The sequence below is a fragment of the Gymnogyps californianus genome, chromosome 3 (assembly GCF_018139145.2).
Source record: "Gymnogyps californianus isolate 813 chromosome 3, ASM1813914v2, whole genome shotgun sequence".
Taxonomy (NCBI): domain Eukaryota; kingdom Metazoa; phylum Chordata; class Aves; order Accipitriformes; family Cathartidae; genus Gymnogyps; species Gymnogyps californianus.
The window spans coordinates 8,962,553-8,989,203 of record NC_059473.1 but is presented as its reverse complement, the minus strand read 5'-3'; the positions used below and the strand labels follow the sequence as shown (position 1 = coordinate 8,989,203).

The 26,651-nt window shown below is 40.3% G+C and overlaps 1 protein-coding gene across 1 annotated transcript in view; it reads left to right on the top strand.

Annotated features, from left to right (window-relative positions):
- The first annotated feature begins 1,049 nt into the window (after positions 1–1,049).
- KIF16B (kinesin family member 16B) overlaps positions 1,050–26,651 on the top strand; it is a 146,972-nt gene continuing 121,370 nt past the window's right edge. Inside the window, exons 1-4 of the mRNA XM_050893407.1 lie at positions 1,050–1,073; positions 17,433–17,502; positions 18,517–18,630; positions 23,573–23,689. Coding sequence (XP_050749364.1) covers positions 1,063–1,073; positions 17,433–17,502; positions 18,517–18,630; positions 23,573–23,689 — 312 coding nt within the window. The 5' untranslated portion in view covers positions 1,050–1,062. The remainder of the gene's footprint in view (positions 1,074–17,432; positions 17,503–18,516; positions 18,631–23,572; positions 23,690–26,651) is intronic.

Sequence of the window (26,651 nt, the reverse complement as noted above, 5' to 3'; positions counted from 1 at the left end):
GCTTCCTTCTTTTGCTGAGAGAGTGCCGTCTGCGGCCGTGCTTTGCCGAGCCCGTCCCTCCGGGCAGCGCGACGTGGTGGGGTGCCGGGTCCGGGTCCTGTCCCCAGCCCCGCGGTACCAGCGCGGTGGCAGCCTGGTCTCGCCGCCATCTCACGCGTGCCAGCCTGGCCGAGTGCCACAGGGATTGCACACACAGCTTTGCTTTAACACCTTCTCTTAAACACGTATGTACATATGTACATATATATAACCAAGGATGAAAAAAGATAGATAGATATAGATATGTATGTAGATACGTATAGATATATATGGACATAGATATCTATATAGACATCTCTCTCCCCCATATATAGGTATATATAGGTGTATATGTATAGGGGTGTATATATATACAGAGGGTGTGTATATATATAGGGAGAGAGATATATGGGGTGTATATAGGGGTGTATATATAGATGTGCATATATATAGACACTTCTACCTACAACCCTATATATATATCTCGCCCTATATATAATGGGGAGATATATATTTATAGGTGGTGTGTGTGTATATATACATATGTATAGGCATATACACACATCTCCCTATAAATATATATATACACGCACACACCTCGGAGGACGGCCCTGTGGAGAACCTGCCACCCACGCACCCACCCACCCACGGTAACTGTCGCTACCCCCGTACGCCCCCTCCCCTCCCGGCCTTCCTCCTCCTCTTCCTCCCCCGCCCTCCCCCGCCGCGGCCGAGGGCGGGGCCGCGCGGCCGGGAGGAGCAACGCCTTGCGACGTTGTTTGTCCCTGCGCTGCCCCCGTAGCCGCCCGCTGGGGAAGGAGGCTGCAGGGGGCGGGCGGGGGTTGCCATAGCGACATGGCCTAGGCCGGGGGGCGGCCTGCGCTCGGCCCCGGTGGGCGGGCGGGGCGCGGGTCGGCGGCGAAGGCCAGGCCGGGCGGGGCGACGCCGGGCCGGCGGCGGCGGCGGCTGGAGCAGGTGTGGGCCCGAGCGGCCCGGCGGGGATGAGCCATGGCTTCGGTGAAGGTGGCCGTGCGAGTGCGGCCCATGAACCGCAGGTGAGTGCGGCCCGGCGGCGGGGCCGCCCCGGCCTTTCCCGCGCCCCCGCTCCTGAGGGGCTGCGCGGGCCCGGGCGCAGGGGTGCGACCCGTGCGCCGCCGCTCGCAGAGGATGCGTGAAATTTCCTGTCCCACCTGTGCAGGCGGTGACAGCCATTACAGCGGTGGAGGTTGAGGGGGAGCTCTGCCTGGCACTTGAGGGGTTTCTTGGCGCTCGGCTGAGTGGCTCTGCATCGCAGGAGCAACTGCTGGGAGCGCCTCTCCTCCCCGGCAGGCTGGGAAGTAGCTCCCCCGTGGTGCTGGAAGGTGTGGGGCCTTTCCCGGAAAGTTCAGTCTGTCATGATCTTAAGCAGTGGTTTGTCTGATCCTTTTATAATGAGGAAAAGGTTACTTTGGTGAAGATAGGAAACTGTTGAGAGGCAAGGGCCTGCCAAGGGTGTAGAACCAGGTTTCTAAAGTGTGAAAGAAAGCTACTTCATCTAGAAACTGCAACCTCTTCTACCTACTTGAAAGGGAGAGATTGTTGTCTAGTTCATTTGTAACACCAGTTTTTGTGGAGGAGCCACTATGGTAAAAGTTATTAGTTGGCTACTTAAGATGGAAGTATAAAAGAGGCAGTCCACCCCATTTACTATATTGACAAGAGTTTATCACCCACTTCCTGAGATGTGTCCAGGAAATAAACACTGTTTTCTTTGGTGAAATAAGTGCATAATATGCGCGATGGAGTTAACTTTTAATGATATAATTTAAGAACCATATGTAGAAAATGATCAGATTCTACTGGCAGCGCTCTTACTTCTTCCCTTGTTCTGGAATGATGTAGCCAGTTAAAAAGAAAAGTATTGTAAAAGCATAGGCAGCCAGTCAGGCTCCCACCCTGCCTTTCACTTGATCTGATTCGGGCATTTAAAAAAAAAAAAATTGCCAACTTCTGAAAGTCAGTCAATATCTTGTCATTTTCAGTGGGGGAAAAACAAACCTTACCAAAATAAAGTTGATGAAGGTTGGAAGGGGAAAATACTGCAGGTTGGTTTCAAGTAGTTTGGGCAGTTTGATAGAGCTGAGTAGTTAGAGGTCAGAGCTGGTGAATAATCTTGTCACACCCTCCTGCTTCCCCCCACCTCCCTCCCCTGAGTTTAATGTATGGTTCTTATAAATTTTTAAAATTATTCTATATATACACTTCACTTTTCCTTCAAGAATCTCTGACAACAGGTAGCATAGGTCTTTAAAGTATTGATAAGACTTGTTATTTGTAGTGTTTTGGTAGCACGGAGAAGTGTTATTTGTGGACTAGAACCGTGATCTGCTAAGAGACAGAAGAGAGACGGAAATGGAAAACATATGGCAGAAGGGAAAAGGGCTGGTAATTGTGATAGGCAGTGGAAACACCAACTGATAAAGTGTGAGCAGAAGTTTGCAAGTGTTGTGGCAAAAGAATATTGCAGACAATGACTCTGGATCTCGTGTCTAGAATACACATGGGATGGGGCTAGATCAGAGCATACTTAGAAAATGATGAGAATTGTGATACAATGGGAAAGAAGGAGCCTAAGAGCAGTGCAGGCGGAGGCCTGGTGTGATTGACATCGTCTTTGACACAGCATACTGAGTGGCAATGAGTAGGCTGTGAATAAACTTATTCTGAAAACTGACAAGTGTCTGACTGGAAATAAGCAAACTGTGAAGAGCTTTCCAGTTCAAGTTGTTAAAGCCTTGCTGTTCATGGAATGGTACTTGATGTTTATAAAACATTATCAGGAAGCTGGATTCAATGTGATGGGATGTTGCTTCTAAGTCTTGATTTTTTCAGAGGCACAGTTGCTGTTTGGTGTGGCACCCAGTACTGCAGCGCTGGAACAGTGCTGGGGTTGGTGGTGCTCCTCTCCTTCAGTCAGTGCTGGACTCGTGCTGTATATTCTAAACCTGAGAACCTAAGCCTTAGAAGATCCAATAGCTTTTCCTGTTGCAACAGTGAAGGTATGGTGAACCATAAGCCAGGAGCAGTAATCATATTTTACTTATATCAGTTTCCCTTGTACGTGTCTTCTCTCAGCCGCGCTCCCTTCCCCTTTATGGGTCGCTGCAGTGTTTTATGGAGGAAGGGCATTTCTGCCCGTTCAAAGGAACTTTCCAATCGGGTGTTCATTCTGCAGCACTTATTTTCAAAATCTTTAACATGATACTGTATAGAGTTAAATTTAATTTCGTGTGTGTCTCTAAATTTGCTTTGGTTTGTTCGAAGCTTAATCATATAATGCAGCTTATTTCGTGAGTCACTTTTAATTAGAGAAGACAGAGTTAATGAATGGTTATTGGTAAGACTCCTGCATTATGGAGCAGTTGCGCTGTGTGGTGTCATAGCACTGCTAATTGTGTAATAAGTCATGAACATGGATCTTGGAATGAATCATGTGATAGGGAGGGGGTTGTTGTTTAAGGATTAGTTGCAGTTCCATTGCTTAGATGACAAACTGTTTTTTTTTTTTTTTTTCTTCTGCTGTGATTTATTTTTAGTCTTCTCGTTCTCTGACTTGACCTGGAAGGAATTTGTTCATTTCAGTGCTGTTGTCAAAGCCCTTGACCATTCTTCTTAAAGTAGTTAACATCCCAAATTGTGTTACACAGAGGTTACACTAGAGGTTTTTGACTATATCTCTGAATAACATAATAAAAATGATGTCTAATGGCTTTACAGTTACTGCTTTGAAACCAGTTGTGAGTGTGAGCTTAGAAAGTTCAGTCACGTGGTGAGTCTCTGCCTATCCTTTGGTTTCCCTCATTCAACGCTGAATTGCAAGGACAGCCTTTCAGTCTGTGCTTATATTTTAGCATTTCTGTAAAGTGGCTGAAAACCTGCCAGCTGGCAGAAGGCTAGGTTTTCTTCCTCAAGTAGAAATCTGCAGCGAGGTAAAGTTGGGTGGTTGGTGTATTTTGCTCTGGCAAGTTAATGGTTTTGGTCACCATTATTTCTAAGGTTCATTTTCCAAAACAGTCACTAGAAGCATTCATTTATTGTCTTATAATTTGGAGGACTTGACTGGAGAATCCCATATCTGGTCCCACAAAATGCAGTTTCCCATCAAGAGTTCAGTTCCTCAGAATGGCCGTTTCCCGGGCAAAATTATGGGATTCTAGAGAAGTGTAATCAGCTTTGAGGCACTTTTGTGTTCACTTACTGAACAGACAACTCTGGGTTACTGGTTACTAGTCACTGTCTTCTGCATAGCGTGAGATATTTGGGATCCTGTTAAGCTAACCTAATTCCAGCTCTCTGTTTTGTATTATGCACTGCATCTGCACAGTTCAAATAAATACATTGCTTTATATTCATCTGTTCAGTCTTTCAAGAAGAATGAGGGGGTAATCTTTTCTTACTTCCATTTTATGTCACGTTTTCTCTGCATGAAAACTAGAATTCAATTAGTGTTCAGGAAAACCACTTTTATAGTTTTTTGTCAGTTAAATAAAACCATCTGAAGTATGCTAAATAAGAAAAAAATGTTTTGATATTTAATAAAGGAAATACCAACTTGATTCTTTCAGATACTATCACTAATTCTTGTGCCCCTCAATTTCTTACGCCTGATAGCTCTGTTCTATTTGGCTTTTAATTCATGAAGTAATAGAGGAGAACAAGGTTCTTCTGATTTTTAACCTTTTTCATCTGTTTATTGCATTTGTATAAACTAATTATTGTATTTAACTGGTTGAACAAACTAAACGAGGCTCATATGCTGTCCTTACCTGCAGAAGATGCAGCTGAGATCAGAATGTGGCTTTGTACTGCAGTAAGTTCTTCCCTGTGCTTATCCAGTGCTCTCAGTGGTTTTAAATGTTTATTTAAATGAGCTGTGTAGACTTTCCCACAGCTCTGTTCTTATTTCCAATAGAATGAAATAGAAATTCCAATTTGATTTAATTTTTAAATGATCAGTTTTTAACCCTGCATGCACACACTCCTTAGATTTGCTCTCCGAACAGAGGTGACTGATGGGGACGGCAGAAATGTGTGTCAGTGGCTATAGGGCTCTACGTGGTTATACAGTCATTCACAATTACCACACGAAGATTAACAGCTTTTATGTTTGATAGTGGGGAGACAGAGAAAATAGGTTTTATTGCTTAGAGAAGGCTTTTGTGTGACTCTGGGATTTGTTTGGATTAAAAGCTATGCTGATGCCGATACTTTAATCCACAAATACATTCTGCATGATTATTCATTAGACGTAAGGCTGGCCCTCTTGGTTTTACATTATTACACCTCTCAGTTATGCTTGTAAGTCTAAGTAACTCCTCTGCGTGCAGAGCTGGAGTCAGAGTACCTTGGGAAATTTAGGACCGACATTATATTATCTTTAAAAATAACTGCTTGCACAATCCAAGCCTTAGTATCAATAGCAGAGTTTTCAACAGCTCAAATTAATATAGCAATGCAAAGGACAGAGATTTAAAATAAGCTGTTTCATTTTACAAGGAACATGTGATAAGAGTGTTTTTGTAGCAGCAAAAAGAGATAAACAAGTAAACAGTGAAGAGCCAGCTGAAATCTTAATTTCCATTCCGAATGTCTACAAGTGATTTAGGTAGAAGCTTACTGGGAGTATGAAAGTTATAATTAACTATCTATGCTTTTTAGAATTGAGAAGAGAAGCAAAAGGCATACATGGAGAATATATTATAGAATTTCCAATGCAGGGAAGAGGGGAATGAATTGGTGTCTCATGATGAATTGCTGTGTCTAAAATATAGGTTACTGTGTATATTTTTCATTTACATGAATTGATAAAAATAAGAGTGTTTTGACAAAATGTGTATAACATCAGTGTAACACAGGTAGAGTGAGAAAAGATGGAGTGATTACAAGCAAGGACACCCATAGTTAAATATCATATTTGTCTCTGAAGTGCATGGTGAAATTTTTGCTGCGTCTGTTTCTGAGCACTGAGTGTTGCTTGTTGCTCTTAAGAGGAGTCCAGAGTGATAGCAGAAACATAACTCGGAGCTTAAATATGGCCAAGTGTTGCAATACTGTCACTTTCTGAACTACAGTACCGATGAGGATAAGCCATTTATCAGCAAGCTGAGTTTGCTATTCGTTATGTCAACTCTTTGAACTTCCATTTTAATAGTGGTGCTTGTGATTTGATTTATAGTCATGGACAATTTCTCTACTATAAAAAGAAGTTGAAAGATCTGTAAGGATAGGTGAGGCTCTGGTGTGCCTGGGGTGAGCGTACCTGTCTCTTGCCTCTGCCTTTATCTGTGGGTGAGTCTGAATCCAATAAAAATCTACTTCGATGCTGAGTTGGCAAGATAAACTAACTGTTCTGAATGTAACTTTTTCACCTTGCCATATTTTGTGTCCAAAAGCTTGAACCCATTTAATGACTTCCAGCAAATTTTTCCCTTTGGAAGAGTGTTCAGAGTAGATAAACTTCTCTCCCTGGAAGTAAGCTATGCATATATGTATATATAAGGACTTTCATCGGTGTGCTACTTCTGTTGTTAGCATTGGACCAGTGCATAAAGGTGTAGACTCTGATCCGAGTTCTTGGATCATGTAAAGTTGATATGAAGAGAACTTGAAGTCTGAAATTAAAAATGTTTTTAGTTTTGTAAGGTACATTAAGAAATGGTTTTATTTTCTATTTAGTATCTCTCACCTCTTCAAAAGGCAAAAAGTAGGAGGAGTTTTATTCTACAATATGGTCATGCACACCTTCTCAGGACAGGCCCTGTAGTACAGGGAGGACCAGAGAAGTGAGCATCAGCATGACAATGTACACGTCATCTCTCCTTAATAATCGCTACCTTTTACCTGACCTGAGTGAAGATGTGCTTAACAGATGGGTTATGGTTGGCAATGGTTTGGTGATACCCAGCGGGTATGGCCAGGTTCTTGGGTGGGGTTAAGAGCAGTGGGCTGCCTCTTTCATTTGGCCTTGGCAGCTCAGCACAGTGAGGCTGCCAGACATGAGAAAGCACAAAAAAATCTAGTACTTGTTCAGTTGTGAGAAAGAAGTGTAGAATCTGATCCGTGTTTCCCTATAGGTGAAATGAAATGATCGTTGTATGGCCACATGTTTAAGGTGTAGGACTTTGAGAGAGAGGAAAGGAGAGGTGGGTAGGACACACAGGTGTGCCTGTTCTGAAGGGGCTGTTGGTCCCTGGTTTTGATGGTACCTGACCAGCTCTAAGGAGGGCTCTGCTTGTTAGACATGGCGAGAACGTGTGTTCTTTGAGCATGGGTGCCAACAATAAATTGTGACGTAAACGTTTGTAATTATGTAAAAATGCCCTCAAAGATTATAAAAGTCTCAGTGATGGTAGTTTATGGCTGTCGTTATTGCTCTCTGTAGTTCTGGAATGAAGATGCAATTGAGCTAGCAGTGTTTGCTAGGAAACATAGGTGCTATGTATTGTGGGGCTCCTCTGAATGGTATCTATGCGAATCATATATTTGAGAAAGGGATGTAGTAAGCTGTGTTATAAGGCTGCAAGCAGACCATTTAAAAATTGAGGAAAGGCTGGAGAACTTGCCGTTGAAGCGAATGAAGTAGAAGCGACAGCTTGCTCACAGCAGAGTGTTGACTCAAACTTGTAAGGACTAGAAAAGAAAAAAAAATAGAGAAGAGCCTAGTGGGCTTACAGAAAAGTCTTGGTTGTCAGTGGCAGGAATAAGTAAGAGGTGACGGAAATCTTGTAATCAATATAGTGGCACGAGAGATCGTTGGTTTTTAAGTTTTAAGTTTTTTTTTGGCATAAGGGTAATAAGTAGCAGATGAGTAGTTCAGGCCTGGTTACGTAGGAATGGAAGAAGCAGCAGCCATGAGGTGGGGAGAAAAAATGCCGAAGTTATTTTACTCAGTAGTTTAAAGAGAACATTGCAAATCTAAAGCAGAACAGTCGCTCTGCTGAAGCATTTCAGTTGCAAATGGTCTAGCCATGTGTTTCCTAAGGGGTGGTAAAATGCAGTATTGGACAGCTGTGTTAAGGACTGGGGTCTAATGAGAGTATGGCCTTTGCTAAAATGAGAAGTTAAAGCCAAATAGAGAAGCCAACGCCAAGGATGATAGTTGGCTGGGAATTTGGATGCCACAGGTCAGGATATTCTAGAAAAACTTGTTGGACTCTCCTTAGGCTTTTCCACAATAGCAAATGTCAGCAGCGCTGCAGCAAGCTGAAACTTAGGGGTACAAGCAATAGGCAATGCCAGCACCCTCTGGTGGTTTGTTTCTCTAGAGTTTCTCACCTGTGCTAAAGTGCGCCGTCTTTGAACATCAGTGGCTTGTTTTCCTCTTCTTTCTGTGCCCTTTTCCTCTGTGGTTATTCTTTGAAATTTTTCCGCTTAGAAGCGATGAATTTGAACTTAGAAGTGTGCTACAATCACAGTGCAGTTCTTGTTTGCAAATTTATTGCAGAGCCAAACACTGAAGGTGTGGTTGGTGCTTCCCCCAGCAAGCCCCCGCGTCAAGATCTCATAAAGTCCTGTTTCTGGAACCTCATTATCTGAATTATGTTGGAAAAAATTAACAAAAATTACAGGAATCTTAGATTCAAAGATATTGAGCTACATGTGTACTCTATGTGTTATGACTACCAGAATAGGTTAGGAGATGCAAATCTAGAAATATTTGCAGGGCTTAAATGTTGAAAAGAGGAATTAAATATTTAGTTATGGCTCCTTCATAATATCTCAGGAGTAATGGAATGAAGCTAATAATGGATCAGCTTAAACAGTATCTAAGGAATTACTGCTAATGAGATAGTGCAGGTTGTGGAAGAGTCTCCCAAGGGGAATGAAAGCCCAGGCGGTTGGGAAGAGCTAATTCCTTTGAAGAAAGCCATTACAGGAAACAATCTTGCTTCAATGGGAAAGTGAGACCAGACCTGGGTGACTTTTAAGTAGCTCCTGCGCTTGCTGTTCTACCTTCAACCTCCTCTGCAGTGGTTTTTGCACAGCTTTATACACAGGAGAGAGAAAAAACGGGGTATGTGGTCTTTAAAATGGGATCTTGCCATTTTCATGTATCAAGCAAGATGTATCAGGGAGGGAGAGTCCTAAGTGCAGAGCTTTATCCTTGTGTCGGTGAGCAGACTTGACTGCTGCAGAAGGAGCTCTAAGGAGTTTCAGCAAAATACTGGGTTCCCATTAACTGAAGAGTTAATGGCTGGGACTGACAGTTAATCTTGCATAAACCATGAGAGACTGGGAAGCCCACGTATAGCCTCTGTTTGCATGTGCTTATTTTTCTGTCCTTTTTAGTGCTTTAATGCAAATGCTTCAAAAGTTTTTCAAGCCTGTGGGATTTGTCACAATCGCTACCTTGTTTCCTCTGTCATCCTCCCTAGCATTGAAGAACAAAGACCTTCCAGTGCCAGTGGGGCCAGAGCACAGTGGCAGCGTGGGCACGTGTGGGGCAACGTAATTTGACTGGCCTCATTTACAATTTCTAATCCCCAAAACTTTACGATCTTAAGCCTTCTGAACTTAAAAACCTAGCTTTAGAATAGCGTTTCCTAGTTCATTTATTTCAGTATTATCAAGCACATTGCCAGGTTACCTATGCATGTTATATCACTAAAATGATGGATAAAATACTTTCAAACTCTGCTTTTTGTTGAGGGCACCCTGAGACCAGCAGAGGAAAAGGTAATGAGTCTCTCTGTATTGTAGCTTTCCTGATGAAACAAAGTGAGAGAAGGGTGAGTCTGTGGTTTCTCAGGCTTTGTTTATTTGAAATTAAGGCCGGTTTTGAAATAAATGGGATTAGCACTCAGCTGTTTTAACCTAACTGAGCTCTTGGACTTGAAGACTCTTAGAAGTCTGAGTATCTGAAAGGCAGGTATTGTTGGTAAGAACAGCTGACTGAATTGAAGAGCAAAGTCCTCTATTTTGCAGTAGCTATGAATACAAAGCCAGTGTTATTTATTGAGAGGGTTTTTTTCAGCGTTATCTAACAGAAGGAGGGCGTACATTGCACTCGACATCTTAATTGCTGATGGGCTGAAGTTCTTATTGTTGAAGACTCAGACACTTCAAATATTGGCTTTATGAAGGCTCTTCTCCAAAGAGTTTATATTGTAAATACAAAGCAATAGTGAGATACAGAAACCTGGAGTACACCCATCTCTTTTCTGTGTGCTTATACATGTGAAAGATATTTGTACTTAGATAACTGAAGTCATTTGTTGTTCAGTCCAGATTGTTTGTATGTGTCTCAGTAGAGGAAAAGAACGACAGAAGAACAGCCTTATGGATTACTTGAGGGGCTAATAGATCTGTGAAGTCAGGCACAGTTTGTTTTTTTTTTCTGAATTTCTAATTTGAGGACCTCCTGCCCCAAAAGACAAGGGCACTGCAGGGAAACTGTGATTTCTTTGAATTGCGCTTTGCTGTACACAAGAGGTTAAGTCAATACTGTCTTTATGACTTGGGATAGCAGGAGTAAAAGAACAAATCAGAAGAAACAAGATATTAAAAGCAAAATATCATGTGGACTAAAATCCAGGAGTCCTAGAGAAACTTCCTAGTGTCATAATAGTTACAACAAAACTCCAGAATGCCATTCAAATCAACTTGGTTGTGTCTGAGGTTTTATTTTATGTTGCTTCTGCCAAAGATGGGCACTTGCTACATTTTCTTAAAGGCTGACATCAGAAATGTGTAAGAGGGGTTTCACATGTGGATATCTTAAAACTTAGCTATGCAGGACTAGTTCCTACTGCTAAGACCATTACGGAGCCTGGTCTGACGCTCCATGTACGCAGGCAAAGCAGAAAAGTTGCTGTCAAGGTAGTCTGCTAATTGAAGATTAAATATTTTTCAGGTTATTATGCGATTGTTGACCATGGCATGTGGGTAATCCAGTAACTTTGTTTTTAAGTTAGGTGTTGCTGATGATTTAAAAATTTGCTTATGTGGCTACCCACCAGACCTGATATGAGTTGTTGGGTGGTGAAGTCTACCTATAATATTACTAAAAATACAAATTTAAAAAGCAGGTTCCGTACCTGATTTAATGTAGTGACCAGTTTGTATGTGTTACCATGAGCATGCATAGTTTCCCCCCAAAAGCTAGATATCGGTTGACAGAAGACAGCACAAGGACACCTGTACGTTCATTTTCCAGGAGAGCCTTACTGCTGTAGATTAAACTACTGCCTTTCAGTGTTGTTGGTAAAATTTATTCTTATGGCTAAAGGCATTTAATCTAGGTTGTCCTTCGTACAAGAACTGATATATGTGTACTAGTATATAAACTTAGGGAATATTTCTGTTTCATGAGATGTACAAGATATCCCCTGTTTCTGCATTCTCTGTCACTGGGTTTATTATCCTGGTTTCAGCTGCACTGTGAAGAAAGTTCTGGGAGTAGCAGAACTCTCTCATTTAACTGTTTGCAAAGTTTGCCAATGCTTTTTATAAAACCGGTATCGCAAAAGGGAATGTGGGTATCGTTGTAAGTCTGCACTAGCAAATTATTAAGATTATATGGATCACAGAAAAGCTTATGCCCACACAAAATGTGCTTTACGACAAAACTCTCTTTAAAAGTATCAAGTATGTGCACAGTTTATTTCTCTTACTGAGACACAATCGCAGTCATATCCATAGGAAGCTGTTTCTTTTAACTTCAGTCCGCAAGAATTTTTTTTGCTGTTTTCTTGTCTGGCTTCTTGAGGTGAAACTTGAGAGATGGTGCAGCCTGTTGTCAGCCAGTCTGGTCTCATCTAGCAGCTTTTGAATCTGTTGGCTGATGTCAGACAGATTGGACAGTTTGGTAGAGGTCTCAAAGATAATGAAGATGTGCTGTTCAGAGAAAATGAGCGGCTATAAAAGGGTCTGCAGAGCTCTCCTGAATGAGGGGGAGGCTGCAGCCCTTACCAGCTGTCAGAGGATCCACCTAGGAACCTCCCCTCAAACCGAGTCCGAAGGACATCTGATTGCAGTTGTGCTGATTGATGTACAATGTGTAGTTGTTAACTTTTAGACTATATTAGTGTAAACATGGCTTCAGTCATTTAATTATGGGCTTGTAGCCATGTCAGTCAACAGCATGGGGTCATTTTGAGCTCAGGATATGCTGGGCTATTGCCCTGCTATGGAGACAACTGTGATTTTTATACAGTATAGTCGTGTAGTACCGGTGACTCGAGCCACAGTGGATTCCCGGAATCTTGTGATTAAATCAGATTGCTTGACTTGTTCTGATTTTAGGTCTTAGCCAACATTATATTGAAACTACTTGTAATTGATGTTTATGCAAAAAATTACTTTAACCCAAAGGGTAATCAAGTTGTTTTATATGTGGCCACCAGATTTATGCTTTTAACTGCACCTAGATATGGAATCACATTTTTTAAAAAATGGAATCACATGTTAAAAAAAAAAAAAAGTACTTTCTACAAAATGATTCGATAAGCATTGAAGAAGTTGAAAAACCAAAAACACAAACCCAAACTAAAACCTCTGGATAGGAAAGAGAAATTGTGTGATAGTTCAGATTGCACCAACTTTACTTTTCCTGTAGTTACAGAAAGTAACAAAGAATTTCTTGTGTAGGAGGGTTTTTGTTTGACTTTTTAAAGCATATGGTTGAATTGAATGTTCCCCTTTTAAGAGTTCCTCAGACAAAGGAAAGTGCTGTTGGTCTGTGTAATTCAATGGGACATCAGGGCAAATGTACAGTTAGTATGTTACCAAGCTACAAGAAAAGGCCATGTTCTTTCTGTGACACGCTTGGTGCTTATTTTTCAGTTAAATCTACCCTGAATTCTCCTGGCTGTTAAGCAACCCTCATGCTTTCACTTTGTGACCCCAGAAATAAACCTGGGTAGTGAACAAGCAGAGTGATAAAACAGGAAATCCGTAACATTGTGCCTAAAATGTGAACATAAGTAGCAGCAGGCGCTTTGCTGAAAAGAAAAGCCATTGAGCACAGTTGAGTTGCTTTTACAAGTGCTCAGACTATGTCTTTGAGTAGTTGAAAAACAAAATCGCACATCTGCTCTTCAGTATAATCCTTTTCCAATAGATGTTCCATTAGATGTCTACAGTTAAGTGAATTTCCAAGAGTATATTTTACAACTTTCTTTCTGTTTTGACACAGAGGTGCTCCGCAGGCAGTTCAGGTGGCGCGTGTGTCCTTGTCTGTGCAGCCTTGGAGGTTTGCTGAAGTGGTCTTTTGAGACACTATTTGGGAAAACTGATTGCACTTTCTGTCCTGTCCTTTTTGGTTTTCCCTTCCCACCCCCAAGATGAAACGCGTCTCTTTCTGTTCTCAGGGTCATGTCTGACAAGGTACTATGGTAATCACACCCGATTCCCATAGTATCAATTTAATGGAAAACATAATATCTTGATTTTCTAATGGGATAAGCTATAATAAATGCTCTAGTGTCTGAATAATACAGAATGGATTAATAAAAAGCCACTGTTTAAATAACTGAACCTTCCATTGAAGGACTTTGAAGGAAGGAACTTAAAGATGAACTTGGAAAAAGACCAAACACCTTTTGAATGTTTGTAATAGGTATTTTTCTAAAGCTTCCCTTGTTGATTTGTATTTGAGGTCACAGTTCTTTTTCCATGCTCTTCTCTCTGTGGGAGGATCTTCAGAAAGTCTTGTGGAGGACTGGGTAAGTGACATAATGAACAGGGGTCATGGAAAGTTGCCTTGAAATCTGGAGATACTGCTAACATCTGGCTGCCTGTAGTATGATTTTGAGTAGATGCATATGGAGGTGCAAAAACTGCTCTGGTCTTTGCCCTGAAAATAAGCAGGGAATATAAGGGAAGGAGAGAAAGAAGCTTGACATAGAGATATCTACGTTGGAGCTTTTAATAGTTTCTCTTCATCACAAGGGGCATGTGGGTTATGAAGAACTGCCCCAAACTGAAGATGATTCAGCAGCTATATCAAAACACGGCAGCTTCATGGAAGAAGCTCCAATGTAGATATTTCTATGTCAAGCTGCTTTGTCTCCTTCCCTTATATTCCCTGCTTATTTTCAGGGCAAAGACCAGAGCAGTTTTTGCACCTCCATGTGCATCTACTCAAAATCATACTACAGGCAGCCAAACGTTAGCAGTATCTCCAGATTTCAAGGCAACTTCCATGACCCCTGTTCATGAAGCTGCCGTGTTTTGATATAGCTGCTGAGTCATCTTCAGTTTGGGGCAGTTCTTCATAACCCACATACCCCTTGTGACGAAGAGAAACTATTAAAACTTTGCCCAAGCAAGCCATTTATCAAGTTATCCCATTACAAGACAAGAATACTAGTTCTTTTAAGCGTATCTTGGTACTAATACTGATATTGTTTATATTAAAATAAAGTGCCAGTATTATTTGAAGTAGTTTTTCTGATTATTTTTTCCTTTTTTTTTTTTTCCTTTCCCCTCTCCTCCTTGCAATTAGTTGCTAGATGACTAGCTGAATTTAGCAATAGTAGAAGGTTAATAACAGCACTAGGCTGATGTATTTCCCGGTGTCTGTGCCAAGAAACTTGCCTGCTTGATCACTTGGTAGTTTGGTTAGGGGCCACGGGATCACGGGTTATAAGTTTCCTTCCCTTGTGATCCTGGAACTCCACGTGGTGTATGAAACAGCAGTGAGAACAGCCTGGAGGCTGGCCCTAAACACTGCTGTGTGAGCACTTGGGGCTTGGGAGGAAGCAAGCTTTCTTAAATCATCAAAGCGTTAATTGTGAACTAGTTTTGGCAGCCAGCCCCTTTACGGTACTTTGTAATGAGAGGGGTGGAATTTGCGGGGGCAGAGTCTTTGCTTAGTGGCTGGGGCTTGTCTCTGGGTGAGGCAGGGCTAGTGGTTCCTATGGATGCTGGAGGAGTAGCTGGTTGCAGTAGGGTTCTCCTAGCCCTGAAGGTTCTCAGAAGGGTACCCAACACTGCAATACAGCAGCCTGAACCTTTAATTAAGGTGGAACTTGCAATCAAAACTTTTTGAAAGGGACTCAGCCCCTGCTGAACTGCATTAAATGAGTGCCTGGAAATAACTGACATCATGCAAGCAATTGTTTTTTATGAGATCCTCTGAAACTCTTGTATGTGTACAATAAATTATACTCGGCTGTCTCATATTAAAATGAAATTTTAGCATTTGATTCCTGTTAATTCTTTTCACTTCTCTCAGTTGGCTTATTGATTCTGATCATAGTGTTCCTGTTTCGGGTTGTCCTCTCCCTATCCCTTCCCCTACAAAAATGCAAAATTCTATTTATGAATTTTTTTATTGGCTAGTGCTTTACAAGGCCTGGTTGTTTTTTTTTTTTTTTTTTACTTTGAAATCCTCATTCTTTAATAATGTTTAGTAATATTATTATCAGTGTTATCACAAAAATTAACGACTGTTGGCTTCTCAGAATTTTTTGTAGTTCATATATGGGTGTTAGACTTTAAACATTTTGTATCAGTTTTCCATTATTGAGTAGCTTTAGGTTTTGTAATATGGAGAGCTGGCTACATCTGGGAAAGAAAGCACCAACATGTTTTATTATTTCCTCTCATATACCTCAAGCATGAAGAAATCCAGACAAAAAAGCAGTGATTCTGGCTCAAACTTCTTCCCACCTAGAGTCCTTCCAAACTTCCTAGAGGAAGCAGATTACAAATCATATTTGAAACAAATTTTCATAGTAAGATAGACCATTTAATTGGGCCACTTAATTTATTACACCTTCACTGAGCAAATAGGTACAGACAGGTAGAAACTGTTGAGGAAGCAGGATGAATGGTAGCCATCCACAGGCTGCATTACTGCGATGCCAAAATCTATTTCCTGCTAAAAAATACCATTGGAAACTTCTCCTCCGTTTCCCTGTTTATTACCCGTAGCTGTATTTTAGTATTTCAGTCTCTTAAGTGTAGACCTAGTAAAAGCTACTAAGGGTGACACGGAAATGACTGAGGCACCTCTTAAGGCATGCCTCTAATGTTTTTCTATGGTACCTCTAAGTTCAGTTGTATAATTAATGCTGTAATTATTACAATTATATATTTTATTAGCTTAGAAAATAACTTAATGTATTGATTTTTAAATAAGCACTTTTATTTGCCTAATCTTTATTCATTAATGTGGATTTTAAAATGGGTTTTGCTTTTCTTTAGAATTTCTACTGGAAAACTGAATGTGACTAGAGGGTAGCTGCACAGTCAGCTGAGGAACATAGAGTTGGGTGATCCAGTGCACCACGAGGAAGAAAATGTCACACTAAAATCCTGAACTCGGGTCTCCTGTTACTAGGAAGAAGTTTTTCTTTTTCATTTTTGGTTGGTGCAAGCGGATATCCAGTAATCGCTGAGATACCATGCAATATGGTAAAGCAGCACTTTATTGCTTTAAAGCCCTCTGCTTTCCTTTGCACCAGTCGGGCACACCAGTTTGTCAGGTGACTTAGCAGATGGTTTTGGAACAGGAGTGTCTGTTAACATTTGGGGAGCGAGGTTTTGTATGGTGTATATAGCAGTCTTCCTCTTCTGGCTCTTTTTTTCATGTGCATGTTTTTAATAACACAGGAGATGAATGACAACCTTGAGCATAACAAGAGCAGCCTGTATTACTCTTGTGACTAACTATAATGAAATCCCATCTCTAGCAAGCAGGTTGATACCTGCTGGTTTTGGACACTAAGCTAATGATTTTTTACGATAGTTTTGAGAACAGTCAGAAACAACTGATGTGAAATAGATGCGGGTGCATGAAAACACTGCTGCAGAACCGGACTTTTTTTCCTCCTGGAATCGTTGTGCTCTGGGAAGCAACAAACCTGTGTAACACTCCCTTGGTAGCGGAGCCTCTCTCCTACACTGCCATAGTGCATCACAGCTCAAAAAGTATGTTGGGTATCTCATTTCTAAGAGAGTTTTAAAATACTGGGGTTTTGTGGTTTAAATATTTAGTCTCTGTTACCTAGGCTATAGGGGTAGATGGGAACTGCTGCTACTAGGATGGTGGTAAGAGGCTGGGGCTTATCTTGTAACATTCTGTTTTGCAGTTCCTTAGAGCCACATAATTGGCTTCGCTGGGCTTTGTATCAGAGTACTTCGAATTAAGAACAAACCCCTTAATTGACTTGCAGAGTCAAACTTCTGAAGCAGGTTTCCCCAAGCTGCTGCTCTGTTTCTAGATGAAGGGATTTGGAGGCAAGCCCAAGTACTTCAAATATATCCCGTAGCAATAAATAAACATTGGTCACAACAATTAAAAAATTAAATAAAAATGAATTTACTTGATAATTAACTGTGGCAAGCAACCTGTTGAGTGGAAATATGACTGTGGATGATGGTGATATGTTTTATTTAACATACTCAAGTCTTGTTTTTTTTTTCAGGGAGAAAGACCTTAATGCAAAGTTTATTATTTCAATGGAAAAAAATAAAACAACAATCACAAACTTAAAGGTGAGTAAACACAATTTAAAAAAGGAAGTCTTAACTGAATAGCTGCCAAAATATGACTGGACAAAATAGTGGTGCTCACTGCACTGTGGAGAACAGCCCTTAGTTTTTAAAATACAGTGTTGAAGTAATCCTTTGGGAAACAGGTTAAACTGTTAATGTGCTGCACCGTGGTTTTCTGAAAAACCCTACAGGCTGTATCTCATAGGTTTGTCTAAGGTTTATCACTCTGGTCATTACTTAGCTGGAAGATGAAAGCCAACAATAGAAGAGAGGTGTGTGCCTGGTAGCTATTAAACCTTTGCTTCATCTGTAGAAGTAGTCTTCAGGAATTCCCATGAGAATGAACTAAACCCAAAGTACCCATCACTTGCTATAATATTTTTGTGGTATATTTTAACATTTCTCTCAGCGAGAGAAATCATGTACAGCAAATAGTTTTTTGCAAGATAGTTTCCAATGACAAATATATGAAAAGGAATTTCAGTGTGTAGTTTGTTTAGACTGATTCAAATAGCAGTGAATATTGCTGAAGTATAGCGCTAAGTGTCATGTCTTGCACATGATGATAGCCTTAAGCAGCAGGTATGTAACACCATTTTAATTACGACTCCACATTGAAATGCTGTTCACAGTGCAAAGGTCTCTCTGGCTCCTATTTTATGTAGTATAATCCCTTATTATGATCTGAATTTCATATACAGGAGTGATTTAACGGAACATTAGTATTGTGACAAAAATGTGTTAGGAGCAGTAAGCTAAAATCCAAATAATTCCTGCTGTGCTGTCCTGTAACGTGACTGTCCTTCTTGCTGAAGGGTATATCTGTTGCTAATTTTTTCACTGTTGGAATAATAGGCTAACCTGTCATTATACATTTCTAAATGTGTATAGCCTTATGTTAAATTTGCATTCTGATTATTTATTGTAAAATGTTTTTAATTACTTCATCAAGATGTATTGTACCACCTCTCTCTCTCTCTTTTTTTTTCTTTTTTTTTTTTTTTTTTTAAATAGGTACCAGAGGGGGGTAGTGGAGACACAGGACGAGAAAGAACCAAGACATTTACCTATGATTTTTCCTATTTCTCAGCAGACAGTAAAAGTCCCAGCTTTGTTTGTCAAGAAATGGTAGGATTTCTGAATGTTAATAATTGATTTTTTTTCCTTTCCCTTTTCTTTGGCTTGAAAGCATTCTTTAAAACTTCTTTCCATTGAAAGTGCTTCTTCTGTAATTTAGAAATTCCCTAGGTACCTGAGAATTTGAATTTTGTTTTGTTTTCTCCTTTTTTTTTTTTTTTTAAACTTATCTAACATTGTAAGTGCTATGTTTTCTAATACAGCAGGCTAAATGCCTTCTTTCTAGTTCTCTTGTCTGATTTGTCTTGTAAGGTCAAGTTAGAAAACTTCTCTGAGCACTGAATTTGTTTTTGAAAAGCTTTTTTGAAAAAAATCACTTTTGAGAAACAAGCATATATCTTTAATCCACTTAGACAGAAACATTCTTCTTATCTGGTTGAAGCGGGTTTTTTTGTCCAAAAGTCTTGGTACCCATTGAAGAAGATTCTTCTTTCTCCTCCCTTGAGCATTCAGCTTAGGAAAGGACAAAACTGCCTTTCTTCCTGCACACTCAGAACAGAAAATCAAACTTGGAGCTATAGGCATTATTTAGATGAACAGATAGGCCCTCCCTAACCTTGCATTTCATGTGAACATTGAACCTTTTTGCTATTCCACATTCCCAAATAAATTTATTAAGTTGTTGTGGTTTAACCCCAGCCAGCAGCTAAGCACCATGCAGCTGCTCCCTCACTCCCCCGCCCCCAGTGGGATGGGGAGGAGAATCGGGAAAGAAGGTAGAACTCGTGAGTTGATAACTGAAGTAAAATATAATGCTAACAACAACAATAATGAAATATAATAATAATAGTAATAAAAAGGAATATAGCAAAAAAAGAAGAGGGGAAAAAAAAAGGAAAAAAAAACCAGTGATGCCCAATGCAATTGGTCACCACCCGCTGACCGATGTCTGAGCCGCGATCCGCCCCTCCTGGCCAACTCCCTCCCATTTATATACTGGGCATGATGTTCTATGGTATAGAATACCCTTTGGCTAGTTCGGGTCAGCTGTCCTGGCTATGCTCCCTCCCAGCTTCTTGCCCACCTGCTTGCTGGCAGAGCATGGGAAACTGAAAAGTCCTTAACTTGAGACGAGTGCTACTTAGCAACAACTAAAACATCAGTGCGTTATCAGCATTATTCTCACAATAATCCAAAACACAGCACTGTACCAGTCACTAAGAAGAAAATTAACTCTATCCCAGCCGAAACCAGGACAAAGTAAAATTCAAGTGTTTTGTGATTGCTCTCTTCTCTTTTGGTTTTGTGGAACTTGGGATGCTGTAAGCTCAAAGTAAGAGTATTTCTTTCCCCATAAAATAGTGCAAGGGTTTGCTGAATATACTGTAAGCCAGTTGGATACGTACCTTTTTGGTATGTACCTCCTCTATTCTGTAACCCCCAAAATCAGGGATACTGGTATGGCTAATCCTAAAAGGCCTTCAGAATTAAAACTAATAAGAAGAAACAAAAAGTTGAAGCCAATTTAAATATTTATGAGAAGGACAAGCTTTGCCATTATGCATAATGACTATAATTGTTTGATAGGGAATTTATACTTGTGATTTCTGTTTAACCATCAGTGTAAGCGGTAGGTCCTCTTTTTTTTCTGAAAGCTTCTTCCTTTATTCCACCAAGTTATTAGTTAGTGTTTAATCCACACATTTGATCATGTATATTCTTAAACTTTCTGCATTGTTATTTCTTGATGATGTTCTTTTAAGTAACACAGTTTTTGATATACTTTCTGAAATATCAAGAAGTATACATTTATTTGAGTGTTGATGTAGAAATACCCTAATTACTCTAGCACTGTGGCAAATTCAAGAAGTAGTGTGTTTGAGCGCAATAATTGGAACCCTAGTTTCTAGTGGATGTTTTTAAGCAGGCGGTTCAGGCCATATGGCTTTATTAGAACTTTAGCAAATGCTTTAAGTTGAGCATGCAGAAAGTTATTTATTTATTTTAATTAAAGCAGCTTTGATCAGGTATTTTTCTGCTCCGATTCTAACTGAAGCTTGAGATTTTTGGTTGTGGTTCTGCAGACACAACAAATGATTGCCTTCAGTTTGCTCATACAAATTGATTAGGGTCTCAGTTTAATATTACTTAGTTTCATGAAAATGCCTGTAATTCTCAGTGATAACTGATTACCATATTCTCAGTTCTTCCTGATATAGATGAGTACATCTCCATAAAACAGTATTAATGATGTATTTGGAAAAACCTGCAAAATATACTATAAAAAGTAGTTATAGAAATTCTTCTTAAGCACCAATTGTGGCTTAGGTTTATGGATATTTAATTCTTGGATCCTTTAAGCAGCTGTTTCTTTACCTGACTTTAGATACTTCTGGAAAGCTATGTTAGACAAGACCTCATTAGAAGAATCCCAGGAAGAAAGTCCATTGTGTTGTTAGGCTGTTGCTGTTACAATGCAGGTTTTTTTCCAGAATCTGAATGTGCTGTGAAATAATGAAGTTGATTCTTGTTAAAACAGCCATTTGCAAAGGAAACTTGAATTAATATAAATAGATATCCAAGTTGTATCCTGTGTGATTCCAATTTCCACACTGTGATAAATTAAGTTTTCCTTATTTTAGGTTTTTCCTTAATGATGCCATTTTGCCTCTGTTTCAGAGTGGGTCAGGTTGAGGCAAGATCAGTATAACTTGCCCATGTCGGGAGCTTATAGAAAAAAAAAAAAATTAAAATGCCCATATAGGGATCACTGCAGCAGCCTTGAGCAATGATTTTTTTTTTAAAGCTGTGAGCTTTATGGTTCGTAGTAATAGGATGCTAACAATAAATCCTAAAAATGGCTTAGATGTCCATGTTCAATATTCTGCTATTACGGTGTGCCCCACAACCCCAGACTGCCTCCTTCATCCTTACTGGCAAGAATGCGAACTTCTCTTGCTCAGCCAGAAAAATATTGTTGTCCCTGTGTCAAGTGTTGTTTTAATTACAATGTGTGCAGCACATTGAAAACAAAAGGTGTTTTCAAACCATGGGAGTGCAATTCCTAAACAAATGCCTTACAAGCTATTGTTTTGCTTGTGTTACTAATTTCATATTTAATTGGAAGACTTTGTAGTTAAGCTCTTATCAAGTTGCTGCAGAATTTCCAGTTTACTGCACCAGTGGCATAGAAGAAGGCCGTCTTTCATTCACATTCATCTTGCCATGGAATAAAATTGATCTTGATTGTTGGTAATGTGGTTGCCTAGTGTGCTTTGTTCATGATGGTTATATTTTTCCATTTGAAAGGCAGAAAAATAATAAATGGAAGTCTGTCTAATACTACATGCCCCATTAATGTGCCTTGTAGATGCAAAATATGCTTTAGTATTAAAAAATTAGTGGGCGTGGCAATTTACCATCAAGCTACTTAGTTTGTGTTCCTGGAAGAGAAACAAGTAGAATTTTGATGTGTACTGCCCTTCTGTGACAAACCGGCGTCCCAGCCATTTGCTTCTGACAAAGTCCCATCCTAACTATGTCTTGTAACCTGTGTGTTAAGCCTCTGTGTTCAGACTATGCTGACTATAGCTGTCCTATGTACTACCTCAAATCACTTTGCAAGATATACACAAATTTTTAAGAGGGAAGATGCAGTCAAAACAGTAGTGCATAAAGGCTTGGTCCAGGTGGTGAGTTAAAAACTTGGACATGGAGAAAGGGAAAAGAGGGGCGGGGGGGGGCGGAAAGGAGCAGTTACTCAGGAGGGAGAATTCAACTAAGATGCTGATTTTCAAATGACAAGCGAAAGGGAAATTGTGCTTTGGCTGATCTTTATACTCTTTGAGAAGTATAACTGATTACAGCATTGTAACCCCTTTGCTCAAGGGAAGGTCAAGTTAAGTATTCCAAAGGCATACTTGCAACTGAGCATTAATGATTAAAGAAATTACCCAGCACTCCTTCAAGGGAGGAGTAGCATGATTATACTGTGCGTGTGCCATTCACTATTAATAATGACTTGTACGCCTCGGTTAATTTAAATCACATATACTGTGGCCTAGTAGCCAAATTATGTGAAGCATCTATGAGGTTTTTGAAAATCACGTCTGGATTGGGAGACCCAGATTAATAGTTTCAGTGAGAGAAATGCTGCACTCCTTGCCCAGTGGGCCAGTGGGGGTATGGATGGAAATGAGGGGTAATGATAATAAAAGGTCAGGAATCTGGGAGGGATACTGGAGACAGTATTGCAGAGGAAGGTAGTGAAGGCATTTGGTGGGAGCTGAAGTTATTAGGCGAGAACCAACTCCCATATGATGGGATGTGGAGGAGGGATCGTTACCAGTTTGTAAATGTTGAGGGCAAAAGAGAAGGGGCTAGCTGATGAAAGAGGGTCACTTACCGTATAGAAAACATGTTTCCATGTTTGCCAGCCTAAAAAGTATTGGTATGTAAAAGCCAGTTAGGGAGGAAATACGGAGAAAATAATGGGCCATTTTCTTACACTTGGTTAAAGCAAAAAAACCAAATGAACAAAAACCTCCAAAAACACAAACCAAGAAACTGACAGGATCACTGAAACATTTCCTTTTGAGAGGGGGCTGGATATTTGCAGAACATGGAGAGCTGGCAAAGATACAAAAAGTGAGTAGATATTAACAATAAGGAAAAGTGAATGAAGTATCTGAGATTGCTGAAAGAAACTGGAGCTATAGAGAAGGTAGTGTTTTTTGTTCTTCTACACATCAAGTAGATCTCTGACAGAAGAAGAAGTAGAAAATATACTGTTGCAGTGCTGTAAACTAAATATGGTAGTAAAATCTGGTATTTTATTTGAAGTACTAATTTCCTGTCCTATAGTAAATATCATTGGTTGATGCCAATAGCTTATATTGTGGTAGTTTATTGTTTAATATTTGCCATGCTCGACTGATGACAGCTTTTTTCTCCAAGCTTCTGTTGTCTTAAAAAAAATTTTCTTTGTTTTTAGGTTTTCAAAAATCTTGGCACAGACGTGCTTAAATCTGCTTTTGAAGGTTATAACGCTTGTGTTTTTGCATATGGACAGACTGGATCTGGGAAGTCCTACACCATGATGGGAAATGCGGTATGTTGTATTTTCATAGAATCATAGAATACCAGGTTGGAAGGACCTCAAGGATCATCTGGTCCAACCTTTCTTGGCAAAAGCACTGTCTAGACAAGATGGCCCAGCACCCTGTTCAGCCGAATCTTAAAAGTGTCCAATGTTGAGGAATCCGCCACTTCCTTGGGGAGATTATTCCAATGGCTGATTGTTCTCATTGTGAAAAATTGTCCTCTTGTGTCCAGTCGAATCTCCCCAGGAGTAACTTGTATGCACTACCCCTCATCTTTTCCATGTGACTTGTAAAGGGGGAGTCTCCATCTTCTTTGTAGCCACCCTTTAAATACTGGAACATGGTGATAAAGTCTCCCCTAAGCCTTCTTTTCTCAAGGCTGAACAAACCTAGTTCTCTCAGCCTTTCCTCATATGACAGGCTTCCCAGTCCTTTGATCATCTTTGTGGCCCTTCTCTGGACCCTCTCCAGCCTGTCCACATCTTTTCTGTAAAGCGGGGGCCAAAACTGAACACACTATTCCAGGTGTGGCCTGACAAGCGCTGAGTAGAGTGGGATAATGACTTCTTTATCTCTGCTGGTGATGCCCTTGTCGATGCAACCCAGCATCCTGTTGGCTTTCTTTGCTGCAGCAGTACACTGTTCATTCATATTGAGTTTGTTGTCCACCAGGACCCCCAGGTCCCTTTCCACAGAGCTGCTCCCCCAGCTGGGTAGATCCCAGCCTGTGCTGCACTCCTGAGTTATGTTTTCTCAGGTGCAAGACCTTACATTTGTCATTGCTGAACTTGATAAGGTTCTTGTTAGCCCACTCTTCCAGCCTACCCAGGCCTTCCTGCAGGGTGGATCTCCCTTCTGAAGTGTCCACTTCCCCACTCAATTCGGTGTCATCGTCAAACGTCGTCGGGGTACACTTGATCCCATCATCCAGATCACTTACGAAGATTTTAAACAGCGTTGGGCCCAATATCGATCCCTGGGGAACCCCACTTGTGACACGTTTCCAGTTTGAAAAGGAACTATTTACCACCACCCTCTGGGTGCGGCCTGTCAGACAATTCCCCACCCACTGCACAGACCACTTGTCTAGACTGTAATGCATCAGTTTCTTTAGGAGGAGGCTGTGGGAAACCATATTGAAAGCCTTGGAGAAATCCAGGTAGACAATGTCCGCTGCTCGCCCCACATCGACTGAGCAGGTGTTTTTTTTATTCTGTAGCAATGCATTGAAATTATGCTATTGCAAGAGCATGTTTTTGTGGAATTATTATTACTGATTCTGTTTGTATGCTACTGAACCCCATGTATCATACCTCCTAGTAGTAATCAGAGGTTTTAGAAGCTGTTTCTTTTATAGGTAGATATTTACAGTTGGAAGAAGTGTCTTTAAGTGATGCTCTGTTATGTTGGACAAAAAGCAGTAATTTCTGTGCAGTAACAAAACCAAAAATTTCAAATGTTACCGCTGATTTTCTGTGCCCAACTGGAGACAAAAAAAGAAGGTACTGATTTTGAGAACATGAATGATCAGCTCTTTCATAAGAGATCTGGTTTTTAGACCTCTTTTAAAGGGTCAGAAGATTAAAATAGGTCCTTGACCCCTGTTTAGAGAAGGCTATCAAGTGAGGAGTAGAAACTGGGGATGAGAGTAGCTAAACGTAAGTTTCAGCAAACCATTATGAGATGATACAGTAACTTTAATTTTAAGGATTAAGTCCTGTTGAGCACTGCAGTGAAGACCCTGGAAAGAGGAAGGTGTGATAGGAGGAGTATTTGGCAGTTTGTGAGTAAAGAATGCGAGTAGTTTCTTGCAGTTGCCTCTGTGACTGTCCAAGGACAGAAAGAACCCACTAAACTGTTGGGAGTGGAGCAGTTTAAAAGGGCCGAGTGATGAAGCCTGTTTGCCAGGCAGCCTCTACAGGTTTCATTCTTTAATCCTTGGGAGAAAAAAATACATCATGTCTTCTCCCAGCAGAATTGAAAAGTGGAATGTTACCCTTGTCCTCCTTAGATAGATGACTCTTTTGAAATGTAGTAAGATTGGCCACTTTGCCCCTCCTTTAGCTTAGGAGAGTAAATTAGCTGTAAATCTTTTTCTTTCAGCTGTCACAGAATAAGTAGCTTTATATTTAACTTCAGTAAGGTAAGCAGAAAAGACTTTTGTAACCAGAAAAGATCTTATGACCTAGATGTGGATTTCTGTTTCAGAAATTTATAAAAGTGACATTTTTATGAGACTGCCTCACTATCTGTAATGACCGTAATCATCAAGACGTTTTGCAAATGAATAGGTGCTGAAGTTTGTTTGACACTATTCAATAATAAAGGTCTAATCTTCTTGCCATAATACATAAATACTTTAATCTGGCTTTGTACAGATCATGTATAAAATATACTCAGCCGCCAAGTTAAATGCTTGAAAATTGATGGCCCTGTCAGAGAGACTACAGTGCTATAAGAAAACTTGAATTAGAAATAAATTTTCTTTTTTTCCCTACTTCTCCTTAAAAGTATGAATTCTATTCTCATTTTGCTTTCAATATCTGCTGTTCTTTGCTCTGGAAAGCTTCTTCTGCAATACTGTGTGCAGCAATCATTTCAAGAAATATGTGGGCCAGTTAGAATAAGTCTTGAGCGGAGATACTGAAATGATCAGAGATCTATAAAATATGATCTATCAGGAAAGTCAGACTTGCGTACGCAGAGAAAGGAAGACTGGAGGAACAAAAGTCTTCCAAGACATGAAAGGCTGCTGCAGAAAGGAAGGGAATAATTTGTTCCCTGTATCCAAGGTAGATGGGTAAGAAACAGTACATTTAAATTGCAATAAGGAGTTTTCTGGTTAGATAGCACAGAAGGAAAACAGGCTTTTAATGAGAAAATTCAGCTCTGGAGTGAACTACCTATTTTAGTTCTACAGATTTCCATGACTGGAAACTCCGTAACCCAGAAAAAAACTGTCAAAGATGT